Consider the following 20576-nt stretch of genomic DNA (forward strand, 5'->3'; position numbering starts at 1 on the left):
AATGAAGGTGCCATTAGTGATAAAGATGTTAATAATTACTTGTGGTCTGTTAAATGTTGCATTCAGTGGTTATATAGAGTGAAGCAAGAATTTCCTCATGAGTGCAGAAATTAATGTTTCACCTTGATTGCTATTTTAATGTGCTTATTTTAATGGGGCCATCCTGTAGAAACTCTTGGGCACATTTCCAATTTTACATAAATGTAGAATTAATTATTATGGAAGCATAAAATTTTAGAGCTGGAATGACCTTCGTGGTCATTTAATCCAGTTCAGTCATTTTACAAATAAGTAAGAGCTATATGTCTTACTTAAGTCCTTCCACAGAGTGTTGGAACCTTGCTTCCCAACTCTCAGACCAGTGATAGTGAAACCTTCTCAGATCCCCGCAGACAGAAGGGTGAGGAATTCTGAGGCATTCTCTTGACTCAGAATTCCTGACGCTTTGCTTGTTGTATTGCTCCCAAGGCTGTTACCCCACCTTGTGTTATGTTCTAGTTACTTTCAGTTGTACGATTGGGATCTTGGGAACCCCCTCTGATTCACTTTTATATTTCTTCATCATTCCTAACTCTGTATTTTGCAAACAGTATTTTCACAATACATTTGTATGCAGTGGTGTGCTGGAGTTTGTTTTTCCCTGCTTGTTAGAGATGATTGTGTCTTCACATTGATAGCTTGAAATCGGCCATGGTGGGAGTACTTACACCGTGGAAATGGAGAAATGGCACAAATCAGGGCTTCCCCCCCCCCCCACTGGAAAGCCAGTTGTTGGAAATTTACATGCACATTTCTGTTTACATGATTGTCATAAGACCTCACCAGGCAGCTGGTCTTGACAAAACCTAAAGATCCATACCAATGTGAAGATGACCATTTACTCATTGTTCCACATGGGTTCCGCATTGTTCAGCCTCCTCTCATTTCATCAGGGATTGAGTTTGACCCAGAGCAAGTCATGCCTCAGGACTGCATTAGTCTTTGGTTGCTTAGCTAGGGTCCATTTACCTGGAAAAGCTATTTGGGCATGAATAGTCATGGAAACAGGGTCTGAAATATCAGGTACAATTAAGTGAGAAAAAAAACCCCACAAACTATTATCTGAAAAAAAGTGAACAGGACGTTACTCTGGCTGAAATTACAATTCTATATTCTTCTCAAAAAATCTTCAGTGGCTCCCTACAACCTACAAAAACACCCAAACTCCCTGACATAAATCACATACTGGCCGCAGCTTACCGTTCTAACCTCATTTTCCACCAGTCACATCACCCACTGTTGATTCCCACTTTCATTCTACATGGCAGTCTCTGTAGAGCCTCTGTTCCAGCCTCCAGAATCTTCCCTTCTCCTGGAAAGCCCTCTTTTACCTCCCTGTTCCACTGTAGGCTCTCTCCCAGGCTTCTGTTCCTACCCAGTTCCCTCTCCCATGGATCAAAGCTTCTGGGTTAACATGAAAATCCTCTCTTGTGTGTCTCTCTTTAGGAGCAGGACTCGAGGTCCCATCGGCCCCGGCATGTATGGCTATGGTAAGGCCCCATACATCTTACCACTGCAGACGGACTCTGCACACCTGCCACAGAGGCTTCGGAGGCAGAGGCCCTCATCCCGGAATTCCAGGTCCCAGGGGGCATCTGGTTCTAGCCATGGCTACAACCTTCCAGCCCACCGGGGCCCCCGACATGGACCTCTGTACCAGAGTGACAGTGGCCCTCGTCCTGGACTGCAAGTCTCAGAGAGCTCCATCTACCAGCTGCCTCTGACCCATGACCAAGGCTTCCCTGAAGCCTCAAGTCTCTTCCACAGCCCAGAAACAAGCAGCAGCTCTGGCCTGGGGGCCCACAGGGCAGCTCAGAGCTTCTCCCAGCCTGCCCGATCTACAGCAATCTCCTGCATTGGGGCCTATCGGCAGTACAAGCTGTGCAACACGAATGTGAGTATACACCGCCTGAGACTGGCCCTGGAAACAACTGCTACTCTTATCTTTCTGCTGGTTGGCAATAAACATGGTGGAAGACAGAGAGGGCATGGTTTTCTAGGCCACGTGAATGCACCTTTTAGCTTCCCTCCCTTTCATTTCTCTTCATGTGTTCTTCCCATATACTTTTCTTTTTTATAAGGTTATTACTTTAGTAACTTATGGATAACTTCTTGAATCACTTATTGACAATCACTATTGCTGCATATAGCAAACAACCTTCACATTCTCAGTGGCTTTATATCAACAATATTTTTTCTTTGCTCGTGGGTCTGCGAGTCACGTGCAGTTTGGCTAATTTAGGGCAACCAGTGGTGGTGTCAAAGATGTGGGAGTTTTGGGAGGTTTGACCAGCATGCGTATCATCCAGTAAGTTTCCTGGAGGCTCCCTGCTCTTCAAGGCATAAAGACTTTGCATATTGTACCGTGAAAAAGTCTGATAGTGAAAAATTGCTGAAGATTCTACAGCTAATAATTCCATAGCAAGGCGAATTATAAATGGAAACTACATAAGATGACCAAATGTGTTTTTAAAAATAAATATCAGTTTAAAGACTTTATATAAAAGAGAAAGGAATGAGAATGTCTAAAGGTTAAACTTCCAAGTTACTATATTTTTCATTAATAATTTAATCTGCCTTAATAGTCTGTTACTGGATAACAGGACAGCTGTTATATATTAGCTTCAATTTCCTCATTAAAAATATATTTCCTGCCGTAGAGTCCATAGAAATGACTTAATTTGTGATTTTAATAATTCCTCTGAATGCCTGGATTGCTTTTCAGCTTGTTCTTCCACTGACAGACTTCAGGAATTATTGATTTTTGTAAAGCAGTAATTTTCCTAAAGCCTAAAGTAATTTTCCTAAAGCCATCAGTCAACTAGTAAGTCTTAATTGAGCATCATTGCTTGTCTTGTAACGGACCAGGCTCCATGGAAGATAGAAGTCATATTACCTACCTCATGGAGTTGTTACAGGGATCAGATGAGGTGATGTTAAGAAAGTGCTTTATAAATCAAAAAAAAAACTTGTGTCCATGATAAGACACAGTCCCTGTTCTGGAATATCCATTGCAATTTTTAAAAAATGAAATGAATTCGTTTCTAATGTAGAATATATTCTCCCACTGACTAGTATGTGTCAATTTTAAGGACCAAGTAATCCATAAAGAGAAGGGAAAAGAGAGAAGGCATTTGACATATATGTGGACCTGATATCTACTTAGCATTTTGTTCATTTAACCTACGTTTTTGAAGCATACACTTTTTTCCAGACCTATGCTGCCAACAGCAGGGCTGTCTCTTCTCATGTAAAAGCTGTGGCTTCTCCGGGTGCTGGATAACTCCACTACCGAGGAGAATGAATTGCAAGGAATATTTTTAAATTCTTGTGAATTCATGATGTCTGCATGATTTTGGATGTAGGTAAAACAGTGTCTCACACATTTTCTTAGACAAAGAAGTAAATGTTGACAGAGGATTGTACAGGTTTAATTCCCTTCTTTTCACTGTAACATTTTGCATGCCGTCACCCCAAGTCACATCCTACTTACCCTTATTGAGAGATAGCTTTCCTTAGAGGTCCCATTACTACATATCTTCTTTTTATAAGCCCCTGGCTTCTTGTGACTTGGGCCATGCCCCATGGACACTTTAAAACTCCCTGTGTTAGTGGTCCCCCAAACCACTCCTAGGTTTAATGATTTGCTAGGAAGACTCACAGGACTCAACATATAGTTGTATGCACAGTTATGATTTATTACAGTGAAAGGATACAGAGAAAAATCAGCACAAAGAAAGGTGCATGGGGCCAAGTCCAGAGGAAAGCAGGCACAGTCTTCCAAGAGTCCTGTCCCTGTGGAGTTGCACAGGATGTACTTCGTTCCCTCAGCAATGACTTGTTACACACGTGAAGTGTTGTCTACCAGGGAAGCTCATTACAGATTCCGTGCCCAAAGTTTATATTGGTGGCTAGTCACATAGGCACCCTTTGCCTGCTACATACTAAAGTTCCAGGTTCCCAAAACGAAAGCAGGTGCTTAGCATAAAATATATTGCTTGTACATATAGTTGGAGCATAGTGAGTCACTCTTATCACTTAGGGAGTGGTGGGAACCCTTTTGAAATCCAAGTTCCCAGACATCAGCCAAGGACCAACCTTGCAATCAGGCCTTTCTAAGGAGAGCAGTCTCCGTATTCTGTGTTGTCTTATTTGCACATCCTCTTCGTGGACCCATTTGCTCCAGCATCTTAACATCAATGACCTTATGTAGACATGTACGTATCCTCCTCGATGTCCAAGTGAGGGGATGGCATGAGTCCCCCAATTACGTAAATCTTCCTACTGAAAAAAGAAAGAGGTGAAGGGTAATACTGTGAACAAGGAATGAAAGTTATCACGTATGTCCTCTTCAAAAATTAGAAAATAATGCATACATTTCGAGTTCTCACCCAGTTATTATCTGGGAGAAGAAAAAGAAGGGAAAGTAACCCAGGGTAGGTTGGAAATATCTACTGATTTCAGAACTTCATCCCTTTAACCAAGTGCCCAGTGTATCCCACCCCAGTTCTTGACGGAATGCCCCCTTCCTAAAACTACCCCACAGTAAAGGGCTCAGTTCTGAGCTGTGAGGTCGTGCGTATGACGGGTGGTCTGAATTAGGGGAAATGTTTTTGCAGGCTTCCCAATCTTATCACTGGTCACAATCCCTCCCTCAACACAGCAGAGAAGGTGCTAAATGCAGCTACTTGTAGGTCATAGCACTTGGTGCTGGAGCACTTAGTGAGCGGGAGGGAGCTCTGAGAGCACAGGGCAGGAGGCCACAGGGTTGGGGAAGGGAACAATTGAGCTGGGCTTTCAAGGATGGCAAAAAAAGGGATAAGAGCATTTGGGGCCAAGGAAGCAGCTTAGTCAAGGACAAAAACGCAGGATTGTTTCAGGATCTTGGGTGCTGCGGTGACTGCCAGGTGGTAGGGACCCTCCTTTCCCTCCCGCCTCCTTCTATCCACTTTAAATAATCACGGTCTTAATGGGAAACTTATGCTTTAACATCTCAGAATACAGAAGTATCACACGGTCTTGCTGGACTTTCATACATGAGATTGATGGGTGAGAAACGTTTTAAACACAGTGAAAAATCAGACAGCAATTCTAATCAGCTGGTTTAATTGGATGTTAAGCCTGCAAGACAGTGTGGGACAGTGAGTTTGGGAGCTAAGTTGAGCTGGATACAAACCCCAGCTCCAACACTGGGAGCTGAGTTTCCTTGGACAAGTTACTTAACTCTTTGAGGATCATCTGTGAAGTGGGGAGAATAATAGTACCTGCTCCATAGGGTTGATGTGAGGTTCAGATAAGGTCATGTGTAAAAGGAGCTTGGCATGTGCTGACACATTGTTAGTAAATAAACCATTTGGACCTGGATAAGTGAACGTGGCTGAAGATAAGAATGGAGTAAGATGTCTGCATATCTGAACAGCTCCCAATTCCTAAGGGCTGAGTCATGGAACTGTGGATGAAATGGTCAGACTTGCTCAGAATCCCCTTTTGTCCTTTGGGTTAGCTGTGCTTGAGAGTCCTTTACCTTTGCCCAAGAATAAAACAAGATTGCTGAGAGACCCAGCATTTTCGCTGTGATGTGGCTTTCAATGTAACCCTTGGGTCATGTTTAAAAGTGATAAAAGTCAGCCTATAGATAACTTCATGCCAATGAAGCCTTTATACCCTCAAATGTGCATATTTAATATTAAGCCCTACCTTGTGATGTCATCTGGGAATTTTAAGCATGCTAGTTTGTCTTTAGGATTGTTCGGTTCATACAAGATGTCCTCTATGAAATAGTACTTCAGTATCAGTAATAAATGCAGCACTCATTATCCCTGAATGTAGACTTTAAAAATAAGGAAGGTTTTCTTTTTCCTTGCCTACAATGTGTATGAGGAAGTGAAGGTGGTACACTCCAGTAAAAATAAAGAATCTGTGGTCTTTTCGAGCAGGCATCATCTTAGACGTCTACTAGTACAACAGTCCAAGTCGCTCACTATTGCGGGTTTTTGCTTGGAGACCATAAGCACGGCACTGACATCGACTGAGTGGGGTCAGGGATGCTGAAATTAGAGCAAGCTCTGAGCCTAAGCTCAAAGTCCAGCGGGAGAGAGAGACTCATAAATAGGTAATAACAAGCGCAGGGCACAGGCACCAGTCTACATGCTGTGTAGGCACTTTGAAATCTCCAGGTAGTGGAAATGAACCTGGCTTGGGTGGAGGCAGCAAAGGCCTCCTGCAGGCGATCCAGCAGCGGAAGGGAGAGTTTTCTAGGAAGAGGGAGTGACAGGGATCCGAGAGCCCCTTTGCGCTCCCGTAAGAAGGGGCGCTTGGAGGACCTCTCGGTGGAATGAGATGCTTTTGCCATGAGTGGTGGCTTCACCTGCAAGTATGTCTTCAGCAGTGAAGGGGCAACACAGAGGTGTCCGTGGTTTATCCACAGCCCTGCACTTCCTCAGCTATGGCTAAAAATTATAAGTATTCAAGCAATCGAGGAAATAGATAAGTTTCTTCTTCATGGACTTTCATTAAAGGTTAAGACCTGGGAGCAAAAGAACTAGAGTCTTTATAGGGGTGACACAGGGGAAGGAGAAAACCAAACCACAATCCCTCCTGGTGCCCGTGGAGATGTAGTAAAAATACAGTTCTTTTCTACTAGCTGTTTCTAGGGTTTTGTATTATTTTTTGCAAAATACATGAACCAACCAAGACACCTTATGCCCTTTGTCCTGGAGACCTAGGTGTCTCTCTCCCTCCTTCTTCTCTTAAGCACTGTGAGTTCAGTGCTTCCTCCCTGGAGAGGGGGCTGACACACAGGCTCCTTCTGGATCAGGGAGGCTGGAGGGAGTCACCAGGTGCAAGGCAGGGGCAAGCTTTCGAGTTTTTAAAGGGCTTTGCTGCCAAAGGAAGTATGATCCTGAATTTAGACTGAGTGCACTTAACGTTTCAAGGGGAAAAACCTCTGGGGCTAAAAAGCAGCTTTTAGCAAACAACGGCTGTGATGAGTTCTGGTATCAGTGACTCTCCAGTAAATTTCCCTGGGGTGGGACTGACTTCTGACAATGGGTTTATCCATGTGGACTTGTTTCTGGCTCAAAGTAAGTGAAAATGAAGGGAAGATGTTGGACAAATCTCAAATATAGCTAAACTCTCTTTAGGCAGATTCTAATTCTATCCCATTCCTAGTCTCATATGAAATGAGACTAGGAGCTGACAGACAACTTCCTGCGTGCAGTTTAAGGAGAAACTTAGCAAATGGGCCACGTCAAGAAGTCAGTGCAGTTCTGTAAGGTGTAAAACATGCCAGGAAATGTGGGACCAGTTAGCGGATGGACGGGTCATCTAACTTGAGGGCTCAGCGTAGGTTTCTCCTATCGTGAGCTTGTCACCAGCCTCCTTATCTGTGAAATATATGCTAGTGTCAGTGCTTTTTGCATTATTCTGCTTTCCATCTTCTCAGACCACTGGCAATTTTCCATAGAAAGTTCTCTTATTGACTTTCATATGTATATGAAAAGTGGCCTTACATATATATATATATGAAATAGGTATATGAATAGTTTGTGAACATACACATATTGAATATATTAAACACGTAAATATTAAATATAAATATTCAAATAAATTTCATATAGATATATTTCATAGGTATGAAATATAGATGTGTGAATCATACACATATATATGAATTGTTCACAACTGTCACTTTTCATGATTATAAAAAGTAGTACAAATAGGAAGAAATATCACAGTGGTAGAGAGAGGTGTATATATCCTAGTCCCTCTCCCAAGATGGAATCACAGTCAATCATTTAAAAGTTTTACTCTCATTCTCTCCATAAGTCTAAATAGTGTACCAACATCTCTGCTTCTTGATATATCAACTTCAAATTTTCTCTGACTCCTTACTCTGAAAGAGGAAGAAATGATCCTCTTTCCTTCCACTCTGCTGACCTCTGCTAGCCACATTTTATTTTCACTTATATTTTTATTATATATAGTATATTAACAATTTTTATTGTCTTGATTTATCAGCATTAGGAAGGATCAGTCCCCTCCTTATTTTGCAAGGTTAGAAATGTAGTGCCCAAACAGTTCGCCAAATTCTTCTCATTGCATTATGTGTTTTGGTTTATGTTTTATTTGTTGTTGGGCTTCTTCATTTTTGTTTGTTTTGTTTTGTTTTTTTTACCTTGGCCTGTGAAATCCCTGTGAGAGACTATTATGAGGGATTTTTCTCTGTCTCCTCAATGCTTGCAACACCTGACACATAGTAGGGGCAGAGTGACTATTTGCCTTTGAAGGAATTTCACATCCTGCTTCAGCAGATAGCAGAGGGGAAGAAACCAGTCTTATTAATGTGATCCCTAAAGTAGCCACTGAGAAATTTATGCTCCCTGGGGGAGTAGGAGCTTTGAATTTAAGTTTACATTTTGCCACATACTTCCTGGTTAGTTAGAAAAAAAGATATTCTCTTTCAGACCTTCTTACAGGCATAGAGATACATTCATAATCTAAAGAGAGAGAAATAAACAAGCATTCCTGGGGTAAGCCTAGGTTTGTATAGACATGTGTACAGAGTATTTATTTATTTATTTATTTTTATAAATTTATTTATTTTTGGCTGCGTTGGGTCTTTGTTGCTGCACGTGGGCTTTCTCTAGTTGTGGTGAGCGGGAGCTACTCTTCCTTGCGGTGCATGGGCTTCTCATTGCGGTGGCTTCTCTTGTTGCCCAGCACAGGCTCTAGGCATACGGGCTTCAGTAGCTGTGGCATGCAGGCTCCAGAGTGCAGGCTCGGTAGTTGTGGCACACGGGCTTAGTTGCTCCGCGGCATGTGGAATCTTCCTGGACCAGGGCTCGAACCCGTGTCCCCTGCACTGGCAGGCGGGTTCTTAACCACTGTGCCACCAGGAAAGCCCTGTAGAGAGTATTTAAAAAAATAGGGTTCTCCCAGGTGAATGGATGGGCTTAGTTATAGTAATATCCTTTGGGTCTTTGATGTATTTATTGAATAAGAGAGAAACTCCTTTCTCTAGGAGAACAGTATGAACTTGGATAGGAAAAAAAAAAAAGTGTTTGAGAACTAAGAAAACCTCAGTTATTTGTTTTTTGTTTTTTAAATCCAAAGCCTTTACCCAGCTCTTTTGGACGAACCAATTCACTGACTGTCTAGAGGGCCCTGGAAGTGGTAGGAGGTGGCAGAAGAGTTTTTGTGAGGTTGAGTTTGTTCCAAGTGACTTGAGAAAGCAGATATTAAACGTATTTGAAAATTGTGCTGGATAACTTGTAAGAAATTTTGGTTCATGGTTATGTGATTCTATATCATATAACAAGATGATGGGAAACAAAGCCCATCTTCCATCTGTAGAAGAGAAAAGAAGGGAATGTTTGCTCAGAACACCTGCCTGTCGGGCACTTAACAGCTTCTGGAACTGCTGGATTCATCTTTGATGTCTTCTTTGATTCCAATTCAGCTAACATTTATTGAGCATTACTATGAGCTAGAAACTTTAATATATTACTAGTTTACTCCTCACAGAATTCCCGGGTTAGGGGGTGAGGGAAGTGGCACAGGGCTTGTTATTGAAATGCAGTCATTTAGGTTTAGAAGAGCAAACTGCTTTGCCCAAGGTCACATAGCCACTTTCTCATGGCAGTACAGGGACATTTTCTAGATTTTTTTCTTTAGATTTTTTTTTCACTGTGGTGATGTTAAATACATCATGTGTTGCTATGGTAGCCGGTCTTTTGATTGAATCCAGAGCAATGCAAAGGGTAAAAACAAGAATGCATATTGGACCCAGGCAGACCCCAAGGTCATGTTCCTTGGTGTCATCTTCATCGGGGATGATACTCTTCAGTCTCCTGGGGAACTGAAAAGTAATTAATTACTGAAAGTTAATTGTGTGATCACCGACAGCGGCCTCTTGAGCAGTGAAGTTACATACGGGCAGTTGTCATCTCAGATTAACCAGGGTCACTAGAAGCATAGTCAGAGTTTCCATAATACTCTTTGTGACTCATAACACCAGGCAGTTGTCTAGATGGAACTTTGGATAGGGCCTGAAGTGCTTTATCAGGATTCAGCTCATTATATTAAAGTACATCTTTATTCTTCCCATAAGAGACCAGTGGGAATATCCCTCCCTCTTTGTGGTGGAAAGGAGTCATTTGAAGGGAGGTTATCTCCCAGGGCCATTCCTTGGCTATAAAGCTCTGGTCTTAGCTGGCCGCATCCTGAATGAGTCTGATCTCTATCTACATGGCTTTTCCCTTGTTTCAGTTTTCTGGCCTGAAGATTATAAGAATCCGTGCCCATGGAAAGGATCAGCTGTCTGCAGGAAATCTGCCCAAAGCCAACTCACAGTGTAATAAAGAGACAGTTACTGATAAGGTGAGGGTGACTCAGTCTATGGCATCAGGAAACAACCCACTTAAAATATAACAAATGTAAAATGATCTGTAACCTGGAAGTTTTAACTTCAGAGAGTCTGTTAAAATGAGAGGAGATCTTATACTGATAATAGTATAAGTACAAACAGATGTAATCTACAAAAGAGACATGAAACAGAAATTCCCCAGCCCTCCTTGGTTTTCATCCTCAATCCACGGCTCCCTGATCCTTGTTGCTGGGGCCACTTCAGTAGGCCTCAGAGACTGAATCTGAACTTGATCTCCAGGACGTCTCCTGACAGTAGGCAAGAAGAAGTTTACGGCCCTCTTGTCTGAGGACCCATTGCAAATTAACTACTATCCACACATTCTTGAGGGGCACTGTGGCATAGTGGTTACTGTTGTGGGTTCTAGGTTCAAATCCTGACTCCCCCTGCGGTCTTGGGCAGCTCATTTAACTTTTCTTTGCCTTGGCTTCCTCATCTGTAAAATGGATATAACAGTGGTTGTCCGGATTAAATGAGCAAATATACATAAATCATGGTGGAATGTCTGACATTTAGTAAGTGTCAATAAAAGTTAGCTATTCTTAACACCATCATCATCATTATCACCCCAGGCATCTGTGTTCCTCACCTGTACCATAATTCTGTCTCAGTAGCCCACTTCCATATCTGGACTCTGTGAGGCTTGCATTTCTCTGGCCAGGTCTCTCTCCTCCCCAGGAAGTAGTGTCCTGCCTTTAACTGGCAGCTCACCTGGTGTCTTGTGGGTCCCTGCTCAGGGTCACGCACAGGGAGACCCCCATCTTCCAGAGCACCTTGTTACCTCCTGCTGTACCTTCCCATGCTAGGTGCTCACTGGATACCATAGTCAACCTCTGGGCTCAGCTGCCTCCTGGCAACTGTAGGTGGATTTGCTGCTTCAGCACCTGATGCCTCACTGTGGGTCTGATGCCACGTTAAGCCCTCTGGCCTTAGGAGGTAACTGGGCCACACTCAAATATAAAGAACTTGTTGATGACCAGGGACAGGGTATCCTGAATGACGCATCACAGGTAGCTGCTTGATTAGGCAGATGCTTATGGATATAATAAGAGCACCAGGCATTAGCATTAAAAACACTGATAAAAATGTTATCAGTGTTGAGCCCTTCCAGCTTTGCGTGGCTATGTGTTTGGAAGGGCTCAATACGGATATATTTTTATTACATAAATGTCATATATTTATTGTAGAGAAATTAGACAGTACAAATAAACCAATAGTTAACTGTAAAAAGAAAACTTCTATAACCCACCTTCCAGAGATAACACTTTTAGTCTCTCTCTCTACACACACACACCCCACACACACAATCACTTTTTTCACTTAATGGATTGTGGACTGCTTTCCATGGCATGAAATATGCATTTATATCATCAAATATCGAGCAATTCAAAGTGATTCTGAAGGTGTGTTGTTTCGTGGTCCAGCCCATTGGCACTATGTTACTGATGGGTAGAAAGAGGTTAAACAGACTGGCTAAGTTAGGTCTACAGCTTCTAATTCTGGTAATTGCCACTAGGTTAATTAGGGTGGCTTCTGGCTGGAGCCTCATTCAGAGCAGCTTGGCTTTACGTAGTTATTTGAGGAATGGGACATTTGGCCCACTTGTGCTGGTCTCTTTCCATTATGAAAACCTGCCACCCACCCAGCAGCGGATCTCGAGCTTCTAGTGGTGGCCAGGGTGGGTGGTCAGCATTCTAGGCTCTGTCTCTGTGTCACCGTGGGACCTCTGGTAAGGTACCCCGCTTCGCCACACCTCTATGTCCTCATCTTTAAATTAAAGGGGTTGGATTTGCTTTTCTTCTGCTCTCACACTGTGATTTCATGTTAAGTAATTTGGCGTGTGATTGAGGCTCGGGAGTGGCTCTTAATTGCGGCTGCATAGTCTGGTGCCAGGCTGGCTGTGCCAGAGGGAACACTTCGAGTGTATATTCCTGGCCCTCTTGCCCACCCTCCACTGGGGCGAAGCCCGAGAATCTGTATTTTTAACAAACCGCTTAGCGATTCTTTCTCATCGCAAGGATGGTACTTACTCCCAAGCTGCCCAGCTAATCCCATCCTAGTCGAACTTTGGTTCTCGCCAAAGGGTTGTAACAAGCATCTTAACTCCAAATCCTTCATGGAGGCAGCTGGTATTGCTGGGAAGCCTACACGGTTCCGGCTTCAGGACCACCAGCAGCTTGGATTCCAGAGTCCTTGGAGACAGCCTTCCCCAGCCTGTCAGCTTCTCACCCATTGTCAGAGCTCAGCCGGCCCTGCCCATCCTTCCAGCCCTTTTTTCCCCCACCAGTTTCCATCACGTTCTACTTCACATGGTTTCTTGCTCCATATGGTTTGGCTCAGGCCGCAGCAGGGTTATGACCACCCTGAGTGTTTGTCCCAGCGGCCTCCCCAAGTGCCCTTTATCAAGCAGGGGATGTTTTTCCTTCCACCTGGTTTCATTTCTCCCTCTGTTGCCTCATCTTCCACGAGACCTGATGTTCCTGATACATACAGTAGATTTCTTTCTAAATCCTTCAGGACTTGAGCTATCATATTAGCAGTTTATTCCAGAGACTTCTATACAGAGCTTTTAATATTTAAGGGGCCAGATGCCTTTCCCGTCTGATTATTAAAACACCCCCTAACCACACACACACACACCTTATACTTAAACAGAGTGTTGCTAGTTTTAAAAAGCTAGATCCTAGCTTTAAATGAGAGATTCTGATCTTATTTCACATTTATGTCACATTTTGCTCATATTTATCATTTATAAATGGGACTTCCCTGGTGGCGCAGTGGGTAAGAATCTGCCTGCCAATGCAGGGGACACAGGTTCGAGCCCTGGTCCGGGAAGATCCCACATGCTGCGGAGCAACTAAGCCCGTGCGCCACAACTACTGAGCCTGTGCTCTAGAGCCTGCGAGCCACAACTACTGAAGCCCGTGCGCCACAACTACTGAAGCCCGCACGCCTAGAGCCCGTGCTGTGCAACAAGAGAAGCCACTGCAATGAGAAGCCCACGCACCGCAAGGAAGAGTAGCCCCTGCTCGCCACAACTAGAGAAAGCCCGCGCGCAGCAACGAAGACCTAACACAGCCAAAAATAAATTAATTAATAAAAAAAAATAGAGATAGTTGTTTAAAAAAAAAAAAAAAAGGAAAGAAACCAGAGGGAGCTGGATGTTTTCTTTGAGTAGTCTAGTGTAGCAGAATCATCTGGATAGTTTGACAAAATACAGATTACGGGGCCTCATGCCAGATTTACTGAATAATAATCCTTGGAGGAGGGATCCAGGAGTTTGCATCTCCCAGGAGCTCTCTGGGTGGTTCTTTTGCATGCCGAAGGCTAGGAGCTCTTGCTTTAGATGCTGGAGAGAATTTAGACCAGAATTTAGACAAGATGGGAGGACACTGAGAGAGAGGCTGGTGGGCACCAGACTTCTTGGGGTTCAATCCAGCCTCTGTCCTCACTGGCTGTGTGGCTGCTTCGTGCCTCAGTTTGCTCACCTGTGAAAAAAATCTAAAAATACCGTATCAATCACATTGGTCATCGTGAAGATTAAGTTAGTTAATATGTGAAATATGCTTAAAATAGTGCCTGCACCTGCTAAGAGCGCTGTACCTGTTTGCTGTGAATATTATCCCACGCACAGGAATGGCACGAAAAAAGTCAAGCAGATGGAAATGGATGGCCTCTTTGAGGGAGGCGAGCAGACCACTTTGTCAGGAGCAGGTTTGGGTCGGTGGTTCTCAAATTATGGTATGGAAAAACTTAACACGGGGAGCGTGTTAAAACTTTAGTGTCCTTCCAAAGTTTCTGATTTAGTAAACTTGGAATGAAGCCTTGGGATCTGCGTTTAAAATTTTCGATATAGATGATCAGCACATTTGTAGAACCCCAGGTTTCGTTGGAGGAGGACTGACATTTAACATTGGAGGGGTCTCCTGGGATTTGGCTGGGGCCATGAAGAGATATGGACACTAATTGCATGTTTAATATCTGCTTTATTAGGTGTGTCCAGAAAGCAGTAGAAGTATCTGGGAGGTACAATGTGCATCCTACAACAACAAGCCGTTCATGGGCCGGTTTTATGAATGGGAACCATTTGCAGAAGGTAAGAATAGCCCTAGCCCTGTCCACAGCAATTATTTCCTGTCTGTTCTCCAACCCTGTTGCCCTTTGGTTATTGCTGGAGGAATTGGTGTGATCCTGGCTAGAGTGACAATGAGGGAGAAAGTGTGACCGCCAGGGCAAGGGGGAGCCGGTAGGGGTCTTTACCAAAGGTAATGTAGCTCAGGTGACACCTGGACCATCAGTCAGATGGATGAGGCATTGACTGAAGCAAGCAGTGTCTGAGGACGGCAGGATGAGTGAGACGGAGCAGGGTTTGAGGAATGGGTTAGAGTGAGAGTTTCAAGCTAAGGTTGTGAGGAGTGAGCAGGGATGGAGTTTCCCTTTTCCTTGGTTCCTGCTGCAAGCGCTGGTGTGGTGGCTTAAGAGAGCATGTAGAGTTGTAGGGTTGGCAGTTGTTTGGCTTTTGTGTTGGGGGAGCCTTGAATGCTTTTTCCAAAGATGAAGTGTGGTAGGTAGCCGTTGCCCTTGGGACCAAGGTTCCTCCTGCCTTTTCAAAATGATGGGAGATCTGATATTGGTAGAGCTTGTCAGTACTGTTCTAGATCTTGGAGTCACTTTCCTTTGTTGAAACCCAGATGATAGCATGGCTTTTGGGCTGAGAAGTGTTGAATTCTGAGATATATCTTCCCATCACAGAGAAAGTAGGCTCCAAAGTGGTGATGGGTCAAGCAAAACTTGTGGGGTTCAATACCGACAGCCATGCTGGCCAGAGGAGAGAGTGCAGCTGCCCTCAGTGTCCAGCTGAAGGGCTCTGCTCAGCATCAGCCCAAGGCGGTGCCTGGGGCAGCTGGGCTGGGCCACAGCCCAGTGTGTGGAGCACTGCTGTTATGTCTGATCTCTGGAGAAATTGTCCTGGTGGGGGAGGGCTTGATAATGAGTTGTGCGGATTCCATTACAGAATCAATGTCCAAATGTGGAAGGTTGTGCCTCGGTGTAAGCCCTTGAGGAGGAGAAGGCAGGATTGATGTCTGCTCTGAAATGGGATGCAGAATTATTCTGGTCTGTGCATTTTTCTCAAAAAAGAGTCTGTAGCCTTGATCGGATTCTCAAAGGGGTCTCATGACCACTGCCCACTAGAATCGCTGAAGAGCCTTCTAGAAATACTGATGCCTGGGCACCGCTCCCAGAGATTGTGATTTAATTGGTTTGGGGTGCAGCCTGGGCATGAGGATTTTTTAAAGATCCCAAGTAATTCTAATGAGCAGCTGGGGTTGAGGACCTCTAATCCGAGAGGGAGGCAGGATTTCAGAAGAGCTGGTGACTCTGGCTTAAATTAAGGCACAGAATCATGGGTGTTTCATAACCTGTGAAATGCATTCTTGTGTCAGAACAACAGTACTTGTCAGTGAGCATTTAGAGCATTTTGTCTGAGCTGCACCCTTGCTTTATTGCTGGCTGTGGATAATAATAGCTGCTTTGCCGTGATTCACTGGGAAGAAAGGCGAATTCCTCCAGCCTTGCACTGTGCTCCGCTTTGTTTCCCCTGGAGCTGGAGCCCCATTGCCCAACCCTCTCTGCTTAGTTCAGGGTGGTCATCTGCCAGCCACCTGATCCTGTCAAGCCTGGTAGACTCAGGTCTAATATCAAAAGCCCTTTGCATCCCGCAAAGAAAACTTGTGCTAATATTTTCCCCTATTATCAATATTCCCTGTGGATGCCTGCTATTGTCTGGTTTATGTATAATTCTACCTTTTCTGTTCTTTTGTTTGCCCTGATTTGTGCTGGATTTTAATTGTGAGTCCTGGCAGGGGGAGGGGAGGAGGCTTTTTTTAACATTTGATTTAACTTTTTATTTTGGAAAATTTCAAACATATGTAAAAATAGAATAGTATAATCATATAATAATAACCTCCTATTTACCCGTCACTTAGTTTCAACAGTTATCAACTCATGGCTAATCTTTTTCATATATAACCCACCCGCTCTTCCCCATCCAGATATGAGGAGCTATTTGGATTCACATTATATAGCATAATTCACTGGTGTGTATATTACTTAGAACTCTCGGTTGTTAGTGACCGAAATCCAACCTACCTATATATAAACAAGAAAGATATTTTGTTGGTCATGTTACTGGGAAGTCCAAGAGGTGGGCTGCGATTCAGATATGGCTGCATTCCAGGAATTCAATAATATTAGGACCTTGCTTTTCTCTATCTTTCTCCGTCTCTTGGGTCTGTTTACTTACTTCTCAGGTGGATGGGCAGGCTTACATGGCTTTGAACTTGCAATTATAGTGAGAAAGACTCTGTCTTATCTAGTGCTGTGGGTTGAATTGTGTCCCCCCAAAAAGGTATGTTTATCCCTGGTACCTATGAATTTGCTTATTTGGAAATAGGGTCTTTGCATGGTAATTAAGGTGCAAGTTAAGAAGAGGTCATACTGGATTAGGGTGGGCCCTTATCCAATATGACTGGTGCCCTTATAAAAAGAGAAGAGGCACAGAGACACACATACAGGGAACACTCGGGCACAGAGACAGAGGGAAGATGGCCACGTGACGACCAAGGTGGAGATTAGAGTGATGCAGCTACAAGTCAAGGAACACCAAGGATTTCGGGAAAGCACCCGAAACCAGGAGAAGGCACAGAAAGATTCTTCCCCAGAGATTGCAGAGGGAACATGGCCCTGCCAACACCTTGATTTTGAATTTCCAGCCTCCAGAACTGTGAGAGAATAAATTTATGTTGTTTTAAACCACCCAGTTTTTGGTAATTTGTTACGGCAGCCTAGAAAACTAGCATGCCTAGTGATGGTTTCAATCTCAGAAAAACCACACTGTGATCTTGTTTGGATCATATCCCCATCCCTGGACCTGAGTTCAGGGCCTGAGAGGGTCGTTGGGCTAACTCAGGTCACGTGATCGACCCTCTGGTGGGAAACACACATCCCAGCAAGCGGAGGTGGGGAGGAGGGGATTGGGACAGACGGAAAAACAGAATCTTCTACAGAAATTATTATCTACTTTTTGGCCATAAGCCCTGAAAGTTTGAAGAAGGCAATTAGAATCCTGGTATTTTACAAAGAAAAGAAAAATGCAGACTAGCAGCAGACTAAAGAAATCAGCTATCTTCTACACTGTGTTTGTTACTTTGCCTAGAAAATTCAGCATTCTTTAAAAATATTTATTGACGTTAATATGTCTCACATGCCTAGAAGAGGATCCCATAGTCACCGAAGCTGCATTTACTTTGGCTTTCTTTAAACAATTCTTCTTGCTGCTAAGATTGTTTTCTTGATTTTGTCCTCTCTCCTTTTAAATGACTCCCAGGCTGACCAGTGGGAGGAAGACGCTGTTAATGTTTCTGCAGGGTGTTCATACTTTACGGCTGGATTTTGCACTGGGCTCTTGGTTTTGTTTGGAAGTCTACTGCTATTTGCACGTGCCTACTTAGGGAAACAGCTGCACTCATTCAGTCCAATGCCACACAGGATAGTAAAAGCAGAGTACACTCTCTGATAAACACATTAATTTCTCCACATGCTTCTTCTTAGGCTTTTAAATGCATTTTCTGGATATGGTGATCTGTCCTAAGATAATGCCTCTAGGAATTTTTCTCATAGACCTAATACCGTAAAGACGATAGAAGTAGAATTCCAGCACCTCTGCGTCCCTGTTTACTCAGGATAGTGATATAGTTCATGCCTGTCACCCTAGTCCCCCTTCATTCAAAACCACTTTGGACAATAAATTATATGGTCAACGTAGCTATAATGGGAAAGTCTTCTTTAATAGACTTTTTTTAGGTGCATTGGGGAAAATTGTACCTGTTTTCATGACTAGAGTGTTGGGGCTGGGCGGCCCTAGAATCTAGAGTTTTGCTGGGTCGCTGTGGGCTATTCAGCAGCAAGCATCAGTCTTAATCCATAAACCAGGGACAGCTTTGTATTGGAGTACCATAAGTGCACCGTGTGTCCCCAGTAGCTGAACTAAATAGAGTGCAAATCCAGAAGCCAAAAGTGAGGCTGAGTCAGAAATTGGAGGTTGCTAAGTGGTCATGTGACCAGGGCCACTGTATCTGTCAGGGCTTAGTAGCTTATGCTGCAGGAACAAAGAGCCCCCAAATCCTAATGAACAAAGAGCCTCCAAATCCCTAATGACATGAACAAAAGTTTGTCTTATGCTCATGCTACCTGTGTAATGTAGTAAGTATTCTGCTCATTCGGGGACCCAGGCTGATAGAAGCTGCACCTCAACTTCTGCTTCCACTGAGGCAGGGAAAGGGAGCAAGTGACTCACACATGGGTTCTTCAAGCTTCTACTGGAAGCGATCCCTGTTGTTTCTGCTCACATCTCATTGGCCACAGCAAGTGGCATGTCACACTTAACTTCAAGGGCAGCAGGGAGGTACCCATCCCACTGTGTGCTCAAAGGAGGAGAAATTGAATATCCGTGACCAGCCCTAATGACTAGCACAGGCAGGGAGCTCCAACAGTGCCTTCCTTCTAAGTCCAGGAGACTTTTATTAGGCTGCTTGCAAGGAGAGTAGATTTTGCTCCAGGAAATATTAAAGGTGCCACATAGTCTCTAATAGCCACAGCCCCCTGAGCCACTGAGACCATTTCTTCTCCTTGACTAAAGCTCTGAGGGGCAGAGGTGGAATGTTGGCGCCCAGGTGCCAAGGTGTGCTGCTGACTCCCCCACCAGTCTGCCCTGGCACAGATACTCCACTGGCGCGTGGGGCAAGGGCTGCCATAAACATGGACAGTATTATCCAAACTGTATGACATGAGGAAGGAGGGCTTAGGACCAAGTGCTGGTGAACCTGGGATTAGGATGTTCATGTTTTAATGAAGCACCTTCATTCATTCCTAGGTACCTGCAATTCTCCATCCTCCAGCCCACCTCTCCTGCACAGACAGTTCATAGTCATCAGGGACCTTTCAGAGTGGACAGGGGAGGCCTAAGGGTAACAAGAGGAGTTTTCCAGTAATACCTCCCCCCACAAGATCGGATCTCAAGCTCTCTTATCCATGCCTAGGAATACCTGGCAAGGCTAGGCCGTGGTTGCTTGCATATGAGTGTATTATTGAGGACAAAGCAAAATCCTGAGGGCGACCTCTTTGTGAAAACAAAACGGTGATTTGGGTTTTATATATGTTGAGTTTGAATGAATGGTAGCGAGATGCCCAGCAGGAAGTTGGGGATGTTTAAGGGAGATACCTTAGGGTTGTAGACATATATTTGAAGTCATTGGCTTTGGTGTGATAATTAAAGCCACCATGATGGATAAGACCGTCAAGAGAGTGTAGAATCATGAGGACAAGGGATCCAGGAAGGAGCTTTGGATTATGCCCACTTTAAAGAAGCAGGGGAGAGAGAGTCAACCATGAAAGGAGCCTGAGAAGAGGTGGCACCAAAGCATTATAATGCCTTATATCATCTCTTACAGTAATATAGTCTGTTATGGTTTATAAAGTTCTCTTATTACATACACCACAGTGAGGGACAAATGAGATAATAGAAATTGCTTGTATTTATTGAGCACTTACTATGTACCAGGCATAGCTCTAAATGCTACTCATTTATTCCTCACAACAACCCTGTGAGGTGGATACTATTATCAGCCTCATTTTACAGAAGAAACAAAGTATATAATAGTTAACTAACTTGCCCAAGGTTATCCAGCTAGTAAGTGATAGAGCCAGGTTCAAAACTCAGAATCTTGCTACAGGATCTCTACTCTCAATGTGTATGGAAGTCAGGAGAAAGATGTGTACAGTTGTGAGCATTTAAGACCAGTCTTTGGGTACCTGTTTTCCTCGTAAAAACTATCTGAGTAATTAACGTTTAAATTTTCTTTAAAAAATAAAAGAAGGGGCAGTGGGGGAGAAGCAGTCATTAACAGCTTAACACAACAAGAGGTCAAGGAGAGAATGAGAACTGAGAAATTAAGACTAGGATAGATGGTTGGGAAAACCGCTGAAAAGAAATTAAAGAGGGTAGCCGGTGAATAGAACTAGCTCTTTCTTTTAAAAATTGCCGTGAAGAAGG

General features: G+C 43.8%; 1 protein-coding gene and 2 long non-coding RNA genes across 3 annotated transcripts in view; 1 reads left to right on the forward strand and 2 right to left on the reverse strand.

Annotated features, from left to right (window-relative positions):
- THSD4 (thrombospondin type 1 domain containing 4) overlaps positions 1-20576 on the forward strand; it is a 576458-nt gene that overhangs the window by 117424 nt on the left and 438458 nt on the right. Inside the window, exons 5-6 of the mRNA XM_082443764.1 lie at positions 1486-1933; positions 14459-14561. Coding sequence (XP_082299890.1) covers positions 1486-1933; positions 14459-14561 — 551 coding nt within the window. The remainder of the gene's footprint in view (positions 1-1485; positions 1934-14458; positions 14562-20576) is intronic.
- The window catches only part of LOC309651620, a 455214-nt gene that overhangs the window by 30523 nt on the left and 404115 nt on the right, over positions 1-20576 (reverse strand). The gene's annotated exons all lie outside the window — the stretch shown is intronic.
- Positions 8611-14451, reverse strand: LOC309651627. The gene is made up of 2 exons (XR_014258263.1): positions 13417-14451; positions 8611-13357 (listed from the first exon to the last, which is right to left on the reverse strand). It is a non-coding gene; the product is annotated as an uncharacterized lncRNA (long non-coding RNA).

Source organism: Balaenoptera physalus (genome assembly GCF_965194825.1).
Source record: "Balaenoptera physalus genome assembly, chromosome: 2".
NCBI classification, from domain to species: Eukaryota; Metazoa; Chordata; class Mammalia; order Artiodactyla; family Balaenopteridae; genus Balaenoptera; species Balaenoptera physalus.